Source organism: Falco punctatus, assembly GCF_963210335.1.
Source record: "Falco punctatus genome assembly, chromosome: Z".
Taxonomy (NCBI): domain Eukaryota; kingdom Metazoa; phylum Chordata; class Aves; order Falconiformes; family Falconidae; genus Falco; species Falco punctatus.
Window position 1 is genome coordinate 9,935,971 of NC_137586.1, and position 20,017 is coordinate 9,955,987.

At 64.3% G+C, this 20,017-nt stretch overlaps 7 protein-coding genes across 13 annotated transcripts in view; 6 read left to right on the forward strand and 1 right to left on the reverse strand.

Moving 5' to 3' along the window:
* UBAP2 (ubiquitin associated protein 2) overlaps positions 1 to 20,017 on the reverse strand; it is a 133,794-nt gene that overhangs the window by 59,524 nt on the left and 54,253 nt on the right. The window lies entirely within an intron of this gene.
* LOC308056197 (interferon-like) lies at positions 53 to 3,048 on the forward strand. Its single transcript, XM_080371203.1, has one exon. It carries the CDS (start codon positions 1,968 to 1,970, stop codon positions 2,532 to 2,534), a length of 567 nt encoding a protein of 188 aa, XP_080227329.1. The 5' UTR covers positions 53 to 1,967; the 3' UTR covers positions 2,535 to 3,048.
* LOC308056211 (interferon-like) lies at positions 4,435 to 5,604 on the forward strand. The gene has a single exon (XM_080371218.1). It carries the CDS (start codon positions 5,022 to 5,024, stop codon positions 5,586 to 5,588), a length of 567 nt encoding a protein of 188 aa, XP_080227344.1. The 5' UTR covers positions 4,435 to 5,021; the 3' UTR covers positions 5,589 to 5,604.
* Positions 5,650 to 10,865, forward strand: LOC308056192 (interferon-like). The gene has a single exon (XM_080371198.1). It carries the CDS (start codon positions 8,077 to 8,079, stop codon positions 8,641 to 8,643), a length of 567 nt encoding a protein of 188 aa, XP_080227324.1. The 5' UTR covers positions 5,650 to 8,076; the 3' UTR covers positions 8,644 to 10,865.
* On the forward strand, positions 10,874 to 12,191 carry LOC308056200 (interferon-like). Its single transcript, XM_080371206.1, has one exon. The coding sequence runs from the start codon at positions 11,114 to 11,116 to the stop codon at positions 11,678 to 11,680; it is 567 nt and encodes a 188-aa protein (XP_080227332.1). The 5' UTR covers positions 10,874 to 11,113; the 3' UTR covers positions 11,681 to 12,191.
* Positions 12,239 to 14,750, forward strand: LOC308056206 (interferon-like). The gene has a single exon (XM_080371213.1). The coding sequence runs from the start codon at positions 14,168 to 14,170 to the stop codon at positions 14,732 to 14,734; it is 567 nt and encodes a 188-aa protein (XP_080227339.1). The 5' UTR covers positions 12,239 to 14,167; the 3' UTR covers positions 14,735 to 14,750.
* LOC308056194 (interferon-like) lies at positions 14,800 to 20,011 on the forward strand. The gene has a single exon (XM_080371200.1). It carries the CDS (start codon positions 17,223 to 17,225, stop codon positions 17,787 to 17,789), a length of 567 nt encoding a protein of 188 aa, XP_080227326.1. The 5' UTR covers positions 14,800 to 17,222; the 3' UTR covers positions 17,790 to 20,011.

Below are 20,017 nucleotides of genomic sequence, written 5' to 3' on the forward strand. Positions count from 1 at the left end.
CCCGCCCCGCGTTCCACCAACTGATCCTCAGCTCTGGAGGCCTCGCTACAGGGAGGCCTCGCACCTCTTGCAGCGCGTCCACAGCAGGGCCACAAACACCGTCAGAGCCTTGCAACGCCTCTCCTACGAGGAAAGGCTCAGAGAGATGGGCTTCTTCAGCCTGCAGCAGGGAAGGCCCCGCGGAGACCTTACTGCGGCCTTTCAGCACTTCCAGGGGGCTCACAAGAAAGACGGCCGACGACTTGGTCAAAGGGCCTGCAGCCACACCACAGCGGGGACCGGCTTCACACCAAACGAGGGGTGGCTCACGCTCCGTACGAGGAAGGCAGCGCGCTGCAACCAGCAGGGAGGCAAAACGCTGCAACACGTTGCCCACAGAGGTGGGACGCGCCCCGTCCCTGGAAACCTCCCAGGTCAGCCTGGACGGGGCTCTCAGAACCTCCTCGACTTGAGACGGCCCTGCCCCTTGCTGGCGGGTTGGGCCCGGCGACCTCCGAGGGTCCCTCCCAGCCCAACCCGACCCATCCCAAACCATGCCATGAGCCTAGGAAGGAGCGGCACGGCACAGACCCAACTCGGGGTCGCTGGCTCTTGCAGCTTCAGGCATTGCTCACCACAACCCTCTGCCTGCGCTGCTTCAAAACACCTTGCAGCGCCAGCTCTGCTGTTCTAGGCCAACACGGACAAGGTCCAGCCGGCGACCTCCAACGTCAGCCTACCTCCTGCCGTGACGGCACCTACCTACGCCCAACCACCGTGCACGCGCCACCACCCCAAGCACTGCACCCTCCAACACAACGCTGCCTGACAACAGCGTGGCTCCCGGCCCGCCACCACCAACACCCTTCACACCTTTCCCCTGCTCCACACGCTTTCAGAAAACACGGGGCAGCCTCCCTCACGCAAGCACAATGCCATCCTCCCTCTTGCAAGGGACCTCAACAACTCAGCCAGCGCAACCTCCTCCTCCTGCCACTACAGCTCCGCAGCTACGCCGGCTGCCCCGGCTCCACCTCCCGAGGACTCCTGGGCACCCCTCCTCTTCAGAGGAGCAGGGCCTCAGGCCATCCCAAACACGGGACCCTTCACTTACGGGCCACGGTTCCGTCTCCAGGCCCACCTCAGCCCCGGAGGCAGACAAAACACAAGACCCCGGGGATACAGGGGCGGGCACGTGCACCCACGGCACCACAGCCGGGCAGCCAAGGCGGCCAAGGCAGCAACAGCAACCGCAGCAAAACTCTTCCCTTCTTCCTCTTCCTTTTCCCTCAAGCCTTTCCTCCCCGTGCCCGTCAGCTTCAACGGGGCAGATCCATGCGGGAACACAGCCCACGCTCAAGTGCCTACCCCCAGAGCCACCTCCTCCCAAGCCGCCCCCACCCCCAGGCCCTCGCTCCAGGAGGGGGCTCCCCACGCTCTGACAAGTGACATCACTTCACAACCCTTCCCAACACGAAAAGGAAAGACCAGCTAAGACGAAAACAAAGGCCAGACACAAGTGAAAGGAAAACACACCACGGACAACACCAGGCCATTACAGGCGGAAAAGACACTTGGGCAGGAAGGGAAACTTCAGCTGCGGAGCTCGCCCTGCAGCCAACAGGGAAACCCTGACACACCTCCCCGGCACAGCTGCCCCCAGGGGCTCTGCCCCGGCGCTTGCGCATCCCCCACGCGACCACTACAGCCAACCTCCCCACGACACACCACCGCCAAAGCACCGCCACCGCTCTCCCCACCCACGGCCACCCCAACAACGCACTTCCCCAAGACCACCACAGCCACCAGCCAAAACTGAAAGCCACAGCCGGAAACTCGCTGCCATCGGAAAGCGAGGAAGGGGAAGCCGCCGCGCCACATAAAGCCGGCCACCCGGCACCACACCAAGCACAGCGACCACCCGCAACACCACCAAGCCTGCCCGGGCTCCTGCACAGCGACACCCACGCGGCACCCACCCAACCACCATGACAGCGCCCGCAACCCCACAGCCCCGCCTGACGCACGGCGCCACGCCGCTCCTGCTCCTCCTGACGGCTCTCGCCACCGCCCTCGCCTGCCACCACCTGCGGCCCGGCGACGACACCTTCCCCTGGGACGGCCTCCGGCTCCTCCAGGCCATGGCTCCCAGCCCGACACAGCCCTGCCAGCAACACCAGGCGCCCTTCCGCTTCCCCGACACCCTCCTCCACACCAGCCACCCACAGCAAGCCGCCGCCACCGCCCTCCGCATCCTACAGCACCTCTTCCACACCCTCAGCAGCAACGACAGCACCCCACAACACTGGGACACCGGCGCGCGCCACCACCTCCTCAACCACCTACAGCACTACATCCAACGCCTGGAGCAATGCCCGACAGCCAACGCCACGCTCTTCAAGAGGCAGCGACTCAGCATCGACAGGTACTTCACGCACATCCAGGACTTCCTCCACACCCACAACCACAGCGCCTGCGCCTGGGACCACGTCCGCCTCGAAGCTCGCGCCTGCTTCCAACGCCTCCACAACCTCACCCGCACCATGCGCCGTTAGCCCAAGCACCGCGGCCAACGCGCACGCGCGCGGCCCCACCACACCGACAACAACACTTTCTGGAGCCCCGGCGGACCCAGCCCCACCTCTCTCATCCCGCCTACCCTCAGCCACGCCAACAGCCGCTGCAGCAACGGCCCCGCGCCCTCAGCCCCCACTGACTGACCCCCTTATTTATTCAACTCTTATTTATTGCCACCGCGGGACTTCACCTATTTATTCACCTATTTATTCATTCCACACAAAATAAAGACCTGTTGCAAAAACCTTGCCAATGCATCTTGTCTCACAAGCACAGGAACGAGCCTTCGGCGTGGCGCGAAGCCACCGCCACTCAGCACCTGCTCCAAGCCCTGCCCCACACGGGCTCTGCAGGCCCCGTGCCCACTCTCCTCCTTGACACCTCTCCCCAAGGAGGCGCTTTCCTCCACCTCTTTCAAAAACCTCTCCCAGGCTTTCAACAGCCAGCGTCACCAGAACCTCCGTGTCGGCCCGTCTCCTCCACAGTTCCCACCCACCCCCCGCCCCGCGTTCCACCAACTGATCCTCAGCTCTGGAGGCCTCGCTACAGGGAGGCCTCGCACCTCTTGCAGCGCGTCCACAGCAGGGCCACAAACACCGTCAGAGCCTTGCAACGCCTCTCCTACGAGGAAAGGCTCAGAGAGATGGGCTTCTTCAGCCTGCAGCAGGGAAGGCCCCGCGGAGACCTTACTGCGGCCTTTCAGCACTTCCAGGGGGCTCACAAGAAAGACGGCCGACGACTTGGTCAAAGGGCCTGCAGCCACACCACAGCGGGGACCGGCTTCACACCAAACGAGGGGTGGCTCACGCTCCGTACGAGGAAGGCAGCGCGCTGCAACCAGCAGGGAGGCAAAACGCTGCAACACGTTGCCCACAGAGGTGGGACGCGCCCCGTCCCTGGAAACCTCCCAGGTCAGCCTGGACGGGGCTCTCAGAACCTCCTCGACTTGAGACGGCCCTGCCCCTTGCTGGCGGGTTGGGCCCGGCGACCTCCGAGGGTCCCTCCCAGCCCAACCCGACCCATCCCAAACCATGCCATGAGCCTAGGAAGGAGCGGCACGGCACAGACCCAACTCGGGGTCGCTGGCTCTTGCAGCTTCAGGCATTGCTCACCACAACCCTCTGCCTGCGCTGCTTCAAAACACCTTGCAGCGCCAGCTCTGCTGTTCTAGGCCAACACGGACAAGGTCCAGCCGGCGACCTCCAACGTCAGCCTACCTCCTGCCGTGACGGCACCTACCTACGCCCAACCACCGTGCACGCGCCACCACCCCAAGCACTGCACCCTCCAACACAACGCTGCCTGACAACAGCGTGGCTCCCGGCCCGCCACCACCAACACCCTTCACACCTTTCCCCTGCTCCACACGCTTTCAGAAAACACGGGGCAGCCTCCCTCACGCAAGCACAATGCCATCCTCCCTCTTGCAAGGGACCTCAACAACTCAGCCAGCGCAACCTCCTCCTCCTGCCACTACAGCTCCGCAGCTACGCCGGCTGCCCCGGCTCCACCTCCCGAGGACTCCTGGGCACCCCTCCTCTTCAGAGGAGCAGGGCCTCAGGCCATCCCAAACACGGGACCCTTCACTTACGGGCCACGGTTCCGTCTCCAGGCCCACCTCAGCCCCGGAGGCAGACAAAACACAAGACCCCGGGGATACAGGGGCGGGCACGTGCACCCACGGCACCACAGCCGGGCAGCCAAGGCGGCCAAGGCAGCAACAGCAACCGCAGCAAAACTCTTCCCTTCTTCCTCTTCCTTTTCCCTCAAGCCTTTCCTCCCCGTGCCCGTCAGCTTCAACGGGGCAGATCCATGCGGGAACACAGCCCACGCTCAAGTGCCTACCCCCAGAGCCACCTCCTCCCAAGCCACCCCCACCCCCAGGCCCTCGCTCCAGGAGGGGGCTCCCCACGCTCTGACAAGTGACATCACTTCACAACCCTTCCCAACACGAAAAGGAAAGACCAGCTAAGACGAAAACAAAGGCCAGACACAAGTGAAAGGAAAACACACCACGGACAACACCAGGCCATTACAGGCGGAAAAGACACTTGGGCAGGAAGGGAAACTTCAGCTGCGGAGCTCGCCCTGCAGCCAACAGGGAAACCCTGACACACCTCCCCGGCACAGCTGCCCCCAGGGGCTCTGCCCCGGCGCTTGCGCATCCCCCACGCGACCACTACAGCCAACCTCCCCACGACACACCACCGCCAAAGCACCGCCACCGCTCTCCCCACCCACGGCCACCCCAACAACGCACTTCCCCAAGACCACCACAGCCACCAGCCAAAACTGAAAGCCACAGCCGGAAACTCGCTGCCATCGGAAAGCGAGGAAGGGGAAGCCGCCGCGCCACATAAAGCCGGCCACCCGGCACCACACCAAGCACAGCGACCACCCGCAACACCACCAAGCCTGCCCGGGCTCCTGCACAGCGACACCCACGCGGCACCCACCCAACCACCATGACAGCGCCCGCAACCCCACAGCCCCGCCTGACGCACGGCGCCACGCCGCTCCTGCTCCTCCTGACGGCTCTCGCCACCGCCCTCGCCTGCCACCACCTGCGGCCCGGCGACGACACCTTCCCCTGGGACGGCCTCCGGCTCCTCCAGGCCATGGCTCCCAGCCCGACACAGCCCTGCCAGCAACACCAGGCGCCCTTCCGCTTCCCCGACACCCTCCTCCACACCAGCCACCCACAGCAAGCCGCCGCCACCGCCCTCCGCATCCTACAGCACCTCTTCCACACCCTCAGCAGCAACGACAGCGCCCCACAACACTGGGACACCGGCGCGCGCCACCACCTCCTCAACCACCTACAGCACTACATCCAACGCCTGGAGCAATGCCCGACAGCCAACGCCACGCTCTTCAAGAGGCAGCGACTCAGCATCGACAGGTACTTCACGCACATCCAGGACTTCCTCCACACCCACAACCACAGCGCCTGCGCCTGGGACCACGTCCGCCTCGAAGCTCGCGCCTGCTTCCAACGCCTCCACAACCTCACCCGCACCATGCGCCGTTAGCCCAAGCACCGCGGCCAACGCGCACAGCGCGCGGCCCCACCACACCGACAACAACACTTTCTGGAGCCCCGGCGGACCCAGCCCCACCTCTCTCATCCCGCCTACCCTCAGCCACGCCAACAGCCGCTGCAGCAACGGCCCCGCGCCCTCAGCCCCCACTGACTGACCCCCTTATTTATTCAACTCTTATTTATTGCCACCGCGGGACTTCACCTATTTATTCACCTATTTATTCATTCCACACAAAATAAAGACCTGTTGCAAAAACCTTGCCAATGCATCTTGTCTCACAAGCACAGGAACGAGCCTTCGGCGTGGCGCGAAGCCACCGCCACTCAGCACCTGCTCCAAGCCCTGCCCCACACGGGCTCTGCAGGCCCCGTGCCCACTCTCCTCCTTGACACCTCTCCCCAAGGAGGCGCTTTCCTCCACCTCTTTCAAAAACCTCTCCCAGGCTTTCAACAGCCAGCGTCACCAGAACCTCCGTGTCGGCCCGTCTCCTCCACAGTTCCCACCCACCCCCCGCCCCGCGTTCCACCAACTGATCCTCAGCTCTGGAGGCCTCGCTACAGGGAGGCCTCGCACCTCTTGCAGCGCGTCCACAGCAGGGCCACAAACACCGTCAGAGCCTTGCAACGCCTCTCCTACGAGGAAAGGCTCAGAGAGATGGGCTTCTTCAGCCTGCAGCAGGGAAGGCCCCGCGGAGACCTTACTGCGGCCTTTCAGCACTTCCAGGGGGCTCACAAGAAAGACGGCCGACGACTTGGTCAAAGGGCCTGCAGCCACACCACAGCGGGGACCGGCTTCACACCAAACGAGGGGTGGCTCACGCTCCGTACGAGGAAGGCAGCGCGCTGCAACCAGCAGGGAGGCAAAACGCTGCAACACGTTGCCCACAGAGGTGGGACGCGCCCCGTCCCTGGAAACCTCCCAGGTCAGCCTGGACGGGGCTCTCAGAACCTCCTCGACTTGAGACGGCCCTGCCCCTTGCTGGCGGGTTGGGCCCGGCGACCTCCGAGGGTCCCTCCCAGCCCAACCCGACCCATCCCAAACCATGCCATGAGCCTAGGAAGGAGCGGCACGGCACAGACCCAACTCGGGGTCGCTGGCTCTTGCAGCTTCAGGCATTGCTCACCACAACCCTCTGCCTGCGCTGCTTCAAAACACCTTGCAGCGCCAGCTCTGCTGTTCTAGGCCAACACGGACAAGGTCCAGCCGGCGACCTCCAACGTCAGCCTACCTCCTGCCGTGACGGCACCTACCTACGCCCAACCACCGTGCACGCGCCACCACCCCAAGCACTGCACCCTCCAACACAACGCTGCCTGACAACAGCGTGGCTCCCGGCCCGCCACCACCAACACCCTTCACACCTTTCCCCTGCTCCACACGCTTTCAGAAAACACGGGGCAGCCTCCCTCACGCAAGCACAATGCCATCCTCCCTCTTGCAAGGGACCTCAACAACTCAGCCAGCGCAACCTCCTCCTCCTGCCACTACAGCTCCGCAGCTACGCCGGCTGCCCCGGCTCCACCTCCCGAGGACTCCTGGGCACCCCTCCTCTTCAGAGGAGCAGGGCCTCAGGCCATCCCAAACACGGGACCCTTCACTTACGGGCCACGGTTCCGTCTCCAGGCCCACCTCAGCCCCGGAGGCAGACAAAACACAAGACCCCGGGGATACAGGGGCGGGCACGTGCACCCACGGCACCACAGCCGGGCAGCCAAGGCGGCCAAGGCAGCAACAGCAACCGCAGCAAAACTCTTCCCTTCTTCCTCTTCCTTTTCCCTCAAGCCTTTCCTCCCCGTGCCCGTCAGCTTCAACGGGGCAGATCCATGCGGGAACACAGCCCACGCTCAAGTGCCTACCCCCAGAGCCACCTCCTCCCAAGCCGCCCCCACCCCCAGGCCCTCGCTCCAGGAGGGGGCTCCCCACGCTCTGACAAGTGACATCACTTCACAACCCTTCCCAACACGAAAAGGAAAGACCAGCTAAGACGAAAACAAAGGCCAGACACAAGTGAAAGGAAAACACACCACGGACAACACCAGGCCATTACAGGCGGAAAAGACACTTGGGCAGGAAGGGAAACTTCAGCTGCGGAGCTCGCCCTGCAGCCAACAGGGAAACCCTGACACACCTCCCCGGCACAGCTGCCCCCAGGGGCTCTGCCCCGGCGCTTGCGCATCCCCCACGCGACCACTACAGCCAACCTCCCCACGACACACCACCGCCAAAGCACCGCCACCGCTCTCCCCACCCACGGCCACCCCAACAACGCACTTCCCCAAGACCACCACAGCCACCAGCCAAAACTGAAAGCCACAGCCGGAAACTCGCTGCCATCGGAAAGCGAGGAAGGGGAAGCCGCCGCGCCACATAAAGCCGGCCACCCGGCACCACACCAAGCACAGCGACCACCCGCAACACCACCAAGCCTGCCCGGGCTCCTGCACAGCGACACCCACGCGGCACCCACCCAACCACCATGACAGCGCCCGCAACCCCACAGCCCCGCCTGACGCACGGCGCCACGCCGCTCCTGCTCCTCCTGACGGCTCTCGCCACCGCCCTCGCCTGCCACCACCTGCGGCCCGGCGACGACACCTTCCCCTGGGACGGCCTCCGGCTCCTCCAGGCCATGGCTCCCAGCCCGACACAGCCCTGCCAGCAACACCAGGCGCCCTTCCGCTTCCCCGACACCCTCCTCCACACCAGCCACCCACAGCAAGCCGCCGCCACCGCCCTCCGCATCCTACAGCACCTCTTCCACACCCTCAGCAGCAACGACAGCGCCCCGCAACACTGGGACACCGGCGCGCGCCACCACCTCCTCAACCACCTACAGCACTACATCCAACGCCTGGAGCAATGCCCGACAGCCAACGCCACGCTCTTCAAGAGGCAGCGACTCAGCATCGACAGGTACTTCACGCACATCCAGGACTTCCTCCACACCCACAACCACAGCGCCTGCGCCTGGGACCACGTCCGCCTCGAAGCTCGCGCCTGCTTCCAACGCCTCCACAACCTCACCCGCACCATGCGCCGTTAGCCCAAGCACCGCGGCCAACGCGCACGCGCGCGGCCCCACCACACCGACAACAACACTTTCTGGAGCCCCGGCGGACCCAGCCCCACCTCTCTCATCCCGCCTACCCTCAGCCACGCCAACAGCCGCTGCAGCAACGGCCCCGCGCCCTCAGCCCCCACTGACTGACCCCCTTATTTATTCAACTCTTATTTATTGCCACCGCGGGACTTCACCTATTTATTCACCTATTTATTCATTCCACACAAAATAAAGACCTGTTGCAAAAACCTTGCCAATGCATCTTGTCTCACAAGCACAGGAACGAGCCTTCGGCGTGGCGCGAAGCCACCGCCACTCAGCACCTGCTCCAAGCCCTGCCCCACACGGGCTCTGCAGGCCCCGTGCCCACTCTCCTCCTTGACACCTCTCCCCAAGGAGGCGCTTTCCTCCACCTCTTTCAAAAACCTCTCCCAGGCTTTCAACAGCCAGCGTCACCAGAACCTCCGTGTCGGCCCGTCTCCTCCACAGTTCCCACCCACCCCCCGCCCCGCGTTCCACCAACTGATCCTCAGCTCTGGAGGCCTCGCTACAGGGAGGCCTCGCACCTCTTGCAGCGCGTCCACAGCAGGGCCACAAACACCGTCAGAGCCTTGCAACGCCTCTCCTACGAGGAAAGGCTCAGAGAGATGGGCTTCTTCAGCCTGCAGCAGGGAAGGCCCCGCGGAGACCTTACTGCGGCCTTTCAGCACTTCCAGGGGGCTCACAAGAAAGACGGCCGACGACTTGGTCAAAGGGCCTGCAGCCACACCACAGCGGGGACCGGCTTCACACCAAACGAGGGGTGGCTCACGCTCCGTACGAGGAAGGCAGCGCGCTGCAACCAGCAGGGAGGCAAAACGCTGCAACACGTTGCCCACAGAGGTGGGACGCGCCCCGTCCCTGGAAACCTCCCAGGTCAGCCTGGACGGGGCTCTCAGAACCTCCTCGACTTGAGACGGCCCTGCCCCTTGCTGGCGGGTTGGGCCCGGCGACCTCCGAGGGTCCCTCCCAGCCCAACCCGACCCATCCCAAACCATGCCATGAGCCTAGGAAGGAGCGGCACGGCACAGACCCAACTCGGGGTCGCTGGCTCTTGCAGCTTCAGGCATTGCTCACCACAACCCTCTGCCTGCGCTGCTTCAAAACACCTTGCAGCGCCAGCTCTGCTGTTCTAGGCCAACACGGACAAGGTCCAGCCGGCGACCTCCAACGTCAGCCTACCTCCTGCCGTGACGGCACCTACCTACGCCCAACCACCGTGCACGCGCCACCACCCCAAGCACTGCACCCTCCAACACAACGCTGCCTGACAACAGCGTGGCTCCCGGCCCGCCACCACCAACACCCTTCACACCTTTCCCCTGCTCCACACGCTTTCAGAAAACACGGGGCAGCCTCCCTCACGCAAGCACAATGCCATCCTCCCTCTTGCAAGGGACCTCAACAACTCAGCCAGCGCAACCTCCTCCTCCTGCCACTACAGCTCCGCAGCTACGCCGGCTGCCCCGGCTCCACCTCCCGAGGACTCCTGGGCACCCCTCCTCTTCAGAGGAGCAGGGCCTCAGGCCATCCCAAACACGGGACCCTTCACTTACGGGCCACGGTTCCGTCTCCAGGCCCACCTCAGCCCCGGAGGCAGACAAAACACAAGACCCCGGGGATACAGGGGCGGGCACGTGCACCCACGGCACCACAGCCGGGCAGCCAAGGCGGCCAAGGCAGCAACAGCAACCGCAGCAAAACTCTTCCCTTCTTCCTCTTCCTTTTCCCTCAAGCCTTTCCTCCCCGTGCCCGTCAGCTTCAACGGGGCAGATCCATGCGGGAACACAGCCCACGCTCAAGTGCCTACCCCCAGAGCCACCTCCTCCCAAGCCGCCCCCACCCCCAGGCCCTCGCTCCAGGAGGGGGCTCCCCACGCTCTGACAAGTGACATCACTTCACAACCCTTCCCAACACGAAAAGGAAAGACCAGCTAAGACGAAAACAAAGGCCAGACACAAGTGAAAGGAAAACACACCACGGACAACACCAGGCCATTACAGGCGGAAAAGACACTTGGGCAGGAAGGGAAACTTCAGCTGCGGAGCTCGCCCTGCAGCCAACAGGGAAACCCTGACACACCTCCCCGGCACAGCTGCCCCCAGGGGCTCTGCCCCGGCGCTTGCGCATCCCCCACGCGACCACTACAGCCAACCTCCCCACGACACGCCACCGCTCTCCCCACCCACGGCCACCCCAACAACGCACTTCCCCAAGACCACCACAGCCACCAGCCAAAACTGAAAGCCACAGCCGGAAACTCGCTGCCATCGGAAAGCGAGGAAGGGGAAGCCGCCGCGCCACATAAAGCCGGCCACCCGGCACCACACCAAGCACAGCGACCACCCGCAACACCACCAAGCCTGCCCGGGCTCCTGCACAGCGACACCCACGCGGCACCCACCCAACCACCATGACAGCGCCCGCAACCCCACAGCCCCGCCTGACGCACGGCGCCACGCCGCTCCTGCTCCTCCTGACGGCTCTCGCCACCGCCCTCGCCTGCCACCACCTGCGGCCCGGCGACGACACCTTCCCCTGGGACGGCCTCCGGCTCCTCCAGGCCATGGCTCCCAGCCCGACACAGCCCTGCCAGCAACACCAGGCGCCCTTCCGCTTCCCCGACACCCTCCTCCACACCAGCCACCCACAGCAAGCCGCCGCCACCGCCCTCCGCATCCTACAGCACCTCTTCCACACCCTCAGCAGCAACGACAGCGCCCCGCAACACTGGGACACCGGCGCGCGCCACCACCTCCTCAACCACCTACAGCACTACATCCAACGCCTGGAGCAATGCCCGACAGCCAACGCCACGCTCTTCAAGAGGCAGCGACTCAGCATCGACAGGTACTTCACGCACATCCAGGACTTCCTCCACACCCACAACCACAGCGCCTGCGCCTGGGACCACGTCCGCCTCGAAGCTCGCGCCTGCTTCCAACGCCTCCACAACCTCACCCGCACCATGCGCCGTTAGCCCAAGCACCGCGGCCAACGCGCACGCGCGCGGCCCCACCACACCGACAACAACACTTTCTGGAGCCCCGGCGGACCCAGCCCCACCTCTCTCATCCCGCCTACCCTCAGCCACGCCAACAGCCGCTGCAGCAACGGCCCCGCGCCCTCAGCCCCCACTGACTGACCCCCTTATTTATTCAACTCTTATTTATTGCCACCGCGGGACTTCACCTATTTATTCACCTATTTATTCATTCCACACAAAATAAAGACCTGTTGCAAAAACCTTGCCAATGCATCTTGTCTCACAAGCACAGGAACGAGCCTTCGGCGTGGCGCGAAGCCACCGCCACTCAGCACCTGCTCCAAGCCCTGCCCCACACGGGCTCTGCAGGCCCCGTGCCCACTCTCCTCCTTGACACCTCTCCCCAAGGAGGCGCTTTCCTCCACCTCTTTCAAAAACCTCTCCCAGGCTTTCAACAGCCAGCGTCACCAGAACCTCCGTGTCGGCCCGTCTCCTCCACAGTTCCCACCCACCCCCCGCCCCGCGTTCCACCAACTGATCCTCAGCTCTGGAGGCCTCGCTACAGGGAGGCCTCGCACCTCTTGCAGCGCGTCCACAGCAGGGCCACAAACACCGTCAGAGCCTTGCAACGCCTCTCCTACGAGGAAAGGCTCAGAGAGATGGGCTTCTTCAGCCTGCAGCAGGGAAGGCCCCGCGGAGACCTTACTGCGGCCTTTCAGCACTTCCAGGGGGCTCACAAGAAAGACGGCCGACGACTTGGTCAAAGGGCCTGCAGCCACACCACAGCGGGGACCGGCTTCACACCAAACGAGGGGTGGCTCACGCTCCGTACGAGGAAGGCAGCGCGCTGCAACCAGCAGGGAGGCAAAACGCTGCAACACGTTGCCCACAGAGGTGGGACGCGCCCCGTCCCTGGAAACCTCCCAGGTCAGCCTGGACGGGGCTCTCAGAACCTCCTCGACTTGAGACGGCCCTGCCCCTTGCTGGCGGGTTGGGCCCGGCGACCTCCGAGGGTCCCTCCCAGCCCAACCCGACCCATCCCAAACCATGCCATGAGCCTAGGAAGGAGCGGCACGGCACAGACCCAACTCGGGGTCGCTGGCTCTTGCAGCTTCAGGCATTGCTCACCACAACCCTCTGCCTGCGCTGCTTCAAAACACCTTGCAGCGCCAGCTCTGCTGTTCTAGGCCAACACGGACAAGGTCCAGCCGGCGACCTCCAACGTCAGCCTACCTCCTGCCGTGACGGCACCTACCTACGCCCAACCACCGTGCACGCGCCACCACCCCAAGCACTGCACCCTCCAACACAACGCTGCCTGACAACAGCGTGGCTCCCGGCCCGCCACCACCAACACCCTTCACACCTTTCCCCTGCTCCACACGCTTTCAGAAAACACGGGGCAGCCTCCCTCACGCAAGCACAATGCCATCCTCCCTCTTGCAAGGGACCTCAACAACTCAGCCAGCGCAACCTCCTCCTCCTGCCACTACAGCTCCGCAGCTACGCCGGCTGCCCCGGCTCCACCTCCCGAGGACTCCTGGGCACCCCTCCTCTTCAGAGGAGCAGGGCCTCAGGCCATCCCAAACACGGGACCCTTCACTTACGGGCCACGGTTCCGTCTCCAGGCCCACCTCAGCCCCGGAGGCAGACAAAACACAAGACCCCGGGGATACAGGGGCGGGCACGTGCACCCACGGCACCACAGCCGGGCAGCCAAGGCGGCCAAGGCAGCAACAGCAACCGCAGCAAAACTCTTCCCTTCTTCCTCTTCCTTTTCCCTCAAGCCTTTCCTCCCCGTGCCCGTCAGCTTCAACGGGGCAGATCCATGCGGGAACACAGCCCACGCTCAAGTGCCTACCCCCAGAGCCACCTCCTCCCAAGCCGCCCCCACCCCCAGGCCCTCGCTCCAGGAGGGGGCTCCCCACGCTCTGACAAGTGACATCACTTCACAACCCTTCCCAACACGAAAAGGAAAGACCAGCTAAGACGAAAACAAAGGCCAGACACAAGTGAAAGGAAAACACACCACGGACAACACCAGGCCATTACAGGCGGAAAAGACACTTGGGCAGGAAGGGAAACTTCAGCTGCGGAGCTCGCCCTGCAGCCAACAGGGAAACCCTGACACACCTCCCCGGCACAGCTGCCCCCAGGGGCTCTGCCCCGGCGCTTGCGCATCCCCCACGCGACCACTACAGCCAACCTCCCCACGACACACCACCGCCAAAGCACCGCCACCGCTCTCCCCACCCACGGCCACCCCAACAACGCACTTCCCCAAGACCACCACAGCCACCAGCCAAAACTGAAAGCCACAGCCGGAAACTCGCTGCCATCGGAAAGCGAGGAAGGGGAAGCCGCCGCGCCACATAAAGCCGGCCACCCGGCACCACACCAAGCACAGCGACCACCCGCAACACCACCAAGCCTGCCCGGGCTCCTGCACAGCGACACCCACGCGGCACCCACCCAACCACCATGACAGCGCCCGCAACCCCACAGCCCCGCCTGACGCACGGCGCCACGCCGCTCCTGCTCCTCCTGACGGCTCTCGCCACCGCCCTCGCCTGCCACCACCTGCGGCCCGGCGACGACACCTTCCCCTGGGACGGCCTCCGGCTCCTCCAGGCCATGGCTCCCAGCCCGACACAGCCCTGCCAGCAACACCAGGCGCCCTTCCGCTTCCCCGACACCCTCCTCCACACCAGCCACCCACAGCAAGCCGCCGCCACCGCCCTCCGCATCCTACAGCACCTCTTCCACACCCTCAGCAGCAACGACAGCGCCCCGCAACACTGGGACACCGGCGCGCGCCACCACCTCCTCAACCACCTACAGCACTACATCCAACGCCTGGAGCAATGCCCGACAGCCAACGCCACGCTCTTCAAGAGGCAGCGACTCAGCATCGACAGGTACTTCATGCACATCCAGGACTTCCTCCACACCCACAACCACAGCGCCTGCGCCTGGGACCACGTCCGCCTCGAAGCTCGCGCCTGCTTCCAACGCCTCCACAACCTCACCCGCACCATGCGCCGTTAGCCCAAGCACCGCGGCCAACGCGCACAGCGCGCGGCCCCACCACACCGACAACAACACTTTCTGGAGCCCCGGCGGACCCAGCCCCACCTCTCTCATCCCGCCTACCCTCAGCCACGCCAACAGCCGCTGCAGCAACGGCCCCGCGCCCTCAGCCCCCACTGACTGACCCCCTTATTTATTCAACTCTTATTTATTGCCACCGCGGGACTTCACCTATTTATTCACCTATTTATTCATTCCACACAAAATAAAGACCTGTTGCAAAAACCTTGCCAATGCATCTTGTCTCACAAGCACAGGAACGAGCCTTCGGCGTGGCGCGAAGCCACCGCCACTCAGCACCTGCTCCAAGCCCTGCCCCACACGGGCTCTGCAGGCCCCGTGCCCACTCTCCTCCTTGACACCTCTCCCCAAGGAGGCGCTTTCCTCCACCTCTTTCAAAAACCTCTCCCAGGCTTTCAACAGCCAGCGTCACCAGAACCTCCGTGTCGGCCCGTCTCCTCCACAGTTCCCACCCACCCCCCGCCCCGCGTTCCACCAACTGATCCTCAGCTCTGGAGGCCTCGCTACAGGGAGGCCTCGCACCTCTTGCAGCGCGTCCACAGCAGGGCCACAAACACCGTCAGAGCCTTGCAACGCCTCTCCTACGAGGAAAGGCTCAGAGAGATGGGCTTCTTCAGCCTGCAGCAGGGAAGGCCCCGCGGAGACCTTACTGCGGCCTTTCAGCACTTCCAGGGGGCTCACAAGAAAGACGGCCGACGACTTGGTCAAAGGGCCTGCAGCCACACCACAGCGGGGACCGGCTTCACACCAAACGAGGGGTGGCTCACGCTCCGTACGAGGAAGGCAGCGCGCTGCAACCAGCAGGGAGGCAAAACGCTGCAACACGTTGCCCACAGAGGTGGGACGCGCCCCGTCCCTGGAAACCTCCCAGGTCAGCCTGGACGGGGCTCTCAGAACCTCCTCGACTTGAGACGGCCCTGCCCCTTGCTGGCGGGTTGGGCCCGGCGACCTCCGAGGGTCCCTCCCAGCCCAACCCGACCCATCCCAAACCATGCCATGAGCCTAGGAAGGAGCGGCACGGCACAGACCCAACTCGGGGTCGCTGGCTCTTGCAGCTTCAGGCATTGCTCACCACAACCCTCTGCCTGCGCTGCTTCAAAACACCTTGCAGCGCCAGCTCTGCTGTTCTAGGCCAACACGGACAAGGTCCAGCCGGCGACCTCCAACGTCAGCCTACCTCCTGCCGTGACGGCACCTACCTACGCCCAACCACCGTGCACGCGCCACCACCCCAAGCACTGCACCCTCCAACACAACGCTGCCTGACAACAGCGTGGCTCCCGGCCCGCCACCACCAACACCCTTCACACCTTTCCCCTGCTCCACACGCTTTCAGAAAACACGGGGCAGCCTCCCTCACGCAAGCACAATGCCATCCTCCCTCTTGCAAGGGACCTCAACAACTCAGCCAGCGCAACCTCCTCCTCCTGCCACTACAGCTCCGCAGCTACGCCGGCTGCCCCGGCTCCACCTCCCGAGGACTCCTGGGCACCCCTCCTCTTCAGAGGAGCAGGGCCTCAGGCCATCCCAAACACGGGACCCTTCACTTACGGGCCACGGTTCCGTCTCCAGGCCCACCTCAGCCCCGGAGGCAGACAAAACACAAGACCCCGGGGATACAGGGGCGGGCACGTGCACCCACGGCACCACAGCCGGGCAGCCAAGGCGGCCAAGGCAGCAACAGCAACCGCAGCAAAACTCTTCCCTTCTTCCTCTTCCTTTTCCCTCAAGCCTTTCCTCCCCGTGCCCGTCAGCTTCAACGGGGCAGATCCATGCGGGAACACAGCCCACGCTCAAGTGCCTACCCCCAGAGCCACCTCCTCCCAAGCCGCCCCCACCCCCAGGCCCTCGCTCCAGGAGGGGGCTCCCCACGCTCTGACAAGTGACATCACTTCACAACCCTTCCCAACACGAAAAGGAAAGACCAGCTAAGACGAAAACAAAGGCCAGACACAAGTGAAAGGAAAACACACCACGGACAACACCAGGCCATTACAGGCGGAAAAGACACTTGGGCAGGAAGGGAAACTTCAGCTGCGGAGCTCGCCCTGCAGCCAACAGGGAAACCCTGACACACCTCCCCGGCACAGCTGCCCCCAGGGGCTCTGCCCCGGCGCTTGCGCATCCCCCACGCGACCACTACAGCCAACCTCCCCACGACACACCACCGCCAAAGCACCGCCACCGCTCTCCCCACCCACGGCCACCCCAACAACGCACTTCCCCAAGACCACCACAGCCACCAGCCAAAACTGAAAGCCACAGCCGGAAACTCGCTGCCATCGGAAAGCGAGGAAGGGGAAGCCGCCGCGCCACATAAAGCCGGCCACCCGGCACCACACCAAGCACAGCGACCACCCGCAACACCACCAAGCCTGCCCGGGCTCCTGCACAGCGACACCCACGCGGCACCCACCCAACCACCATGACAGCGCCCGCAACCCCACAGCCCCGCCTGACGCACGGCGCCACGCCGCTCCTGCTCCTCCTGACGGCTCTCGCCACCGCCCTCGCCTGCCACCACCTGCGGCCCGGCGACGACACCTTCCCCTGGGACGGCCTCCGGCTCCTCCAGGCCATGGCTCCCAGCCCGACACAGCCCTGCCAGCAACACCAGGCGCCCTTCCGCTTCCCCGACACCCTCCTCCACACCAGCCACCCACAGCAAGCCGCCGCCACCGCCCTCCGCATCCTACAGCACCTCTTCCACACCCTCAGCAGCAACGACAGCGCCCCGCAACACTGGGACACCGGCGCGCGCCACCACCTCCTCAACCACCTACAGCACTACATCCAACGCCTGGAGCAATGCCCGACAGCCAACGCCACGCTCTTCAAGAGGCAGCGACTCAGCATCGACAGGTACTTCACGCACATCCAGGACTTCCTCCACACCCACAACCACAGCGCCTGCGCCTGGGACCACGTCCGCCTCGAAGCTCGCGCCTGCTTCCAACGCCTCCACAACCTCACCCGCACCATGCGCCGTTAGCCCAAGCACCGCGGCCAACGCGCACGCGCGCGGCCCCACCACACCGACAACAACACTTTCTGGAGCCCCGGCGGACCCAGCCCCACCTCTCTCATCCCGCCTACCCTCAGCCACGCCAACAGCCGCTGCAGCAACGGCCCCGCGCCCTCAGCCCCCACTGACTGACCCCCTTATTTATTCAACTCTTATTTATTGCCACCGCGGGACTTCACCTATTTATTCACCTATTTATTCATTCCACACAAAATAAAGACCTGTTGCAAAAACCTTGCCAATGCATCTTGTCTCACAAGCACAGGAACGAGCCTTCGGCGTGGCGCGAAGCCACCGCCACTCAGCACCTGCTCCAAGCCCTGCCCCACACGGGCTCTGCAGGCCCCGTGCCCACTCTCCTCCTTGACACCTCTCCCCAAGGAGGCGCTTTCCTCCACCTCTTTCAAAAACCTCTCCCAGGCTTTCAACAGCCAGCGTCACCAGAACCTCCGTGTCGGCCCGTCTCCTCCACAGTTCCCACCCACCCCCCGCCCCGCGTTCCACCAACTGATCCTCAGCTCTGGAGGCCTCGCTACAGGGAGGCCTCGCACCTCTTGCAGCGCGTCCACAGCAGGGCCACAAACACCGTCAGAGCCTTGCAACGCCTCTCCTACGAGGAAAGGCTCAGAGAGATGGGCTTCTTCAGCCTGCAGCAGGGAAGGCCCCGCGGAGACCTTACTGCGGCCTTTCAGCACTTCCAGGGGGCTCACAAGAAAGACGGCCGACGACTTGGTCAAAGGGCCTGCAGCCACACCACAGCGGGGACCGGCTTCACACCAAACGAGGGGTGGCTCACGCTCCGTACGAGGAAGGCAGCGCGCTGCAACCAGCAGGGAGGCAAAACGCTGCAACACGTTGCCCACAGAGGTGGGACGCGCCCCGTCCCTGGAAACCTCCCAGGTCAGCCTGGACGGGGCTCTCAGAACCTCCTCGACTTGAGACGGCCCTGCCCCTTGCTGGCGGGTTGGGCCCGGCGACCTCCGAGGGTCCCTCCCAGCCCAACCCGACCCATCCCAAACCATGCCATGAGCCTAGGAAGGAGCGGCACGGCACAGACCCAACTCGGGGTCGCTGGCTCTTGCAGCTTCAGGCATTGCTCACCACAACCCTCTGCCTGCGCTGCTTCAAAACACCTTGCAGCGCCAGCTCTGCTGTTCTAGGCCAACACGGACAAGGTCCAGCCGGCGACCTCCAACGTCAGCCTACCTCCTGCCGTGACGGCACCTACCTACGCCCAACCACCGTGCACGCGCCACCACCCCAAGCACTGCACCCTCCAACACAACGCTGCCTGACAACAGCGTGGCTCCCGGCCCGCCACCACCAACACCCTTCACACCTTTCCCCTGCTCCACACGCTTTCAGAAAACACGGGGCAGCCTCCCTCACGCAAGCACAATGCCATCCTCCCTCTTGCAAGGGACCTCAACAACTCAGCCAGCGCAACCTCCTCCTCCTGCCACTACAGCTCCGCAGCTACGCCGGCTGCCCCGGCTCCACCTCCCGAGGACTCCTGGGCACCCCTCCTCTTCAGAGGAGCAGGGCCTCAGGCCATCCCAAACACGGGACCCTTCACTTACGGGCCACGGTTCCGTCTCCAGGCCCACCTCAGCCCCGGAGGCAGACAAAACACAAGACCCCGGGGATACAGGGGCGGGCACGTGCACCCACGGCACCACAGCCGGGCAGCCAAGGCGGCCAAGGCAGCAACAGCAACCGCAGCAAAACTCTTCCCTTCTTCCTCTTCCTTTTCCCTCAAGCCTTTCCTCCCCGTGCCCGTCAGCTTCAACGGGGCAGATCCATGCGGGAACACAGCCCACGCTCAAGTGCCTACCCCCAGAGCCACCTCCTCCCAAGCCGCCCCCACCCCCAGGCCCTCGCTCCAGGAGGGGGCTCCCCACGCTCTGACAAGTGACATCACTTCACAACCCTTCCCAACACGAAAAGGAAAGACCAGCTAAGACGAAAACAAAGGCCAGACACAAGTGAAAGGAAAACACACCACGGACAACACCAGGCCATTACAGGCGGAAAAGACACTTGGGCAGGAAGGGAAACTTCAGCTGCGGAGCTCGCCCTGCAGCCAACAGGGAAACCCTGACACACCTCCCCGGCACAGCTGCCCCCAGGGGCTCTGCCCCGGCGCTTGCGCATCCCCCACGCGACCACTACAGCCAACCTCCCCACGACACGCC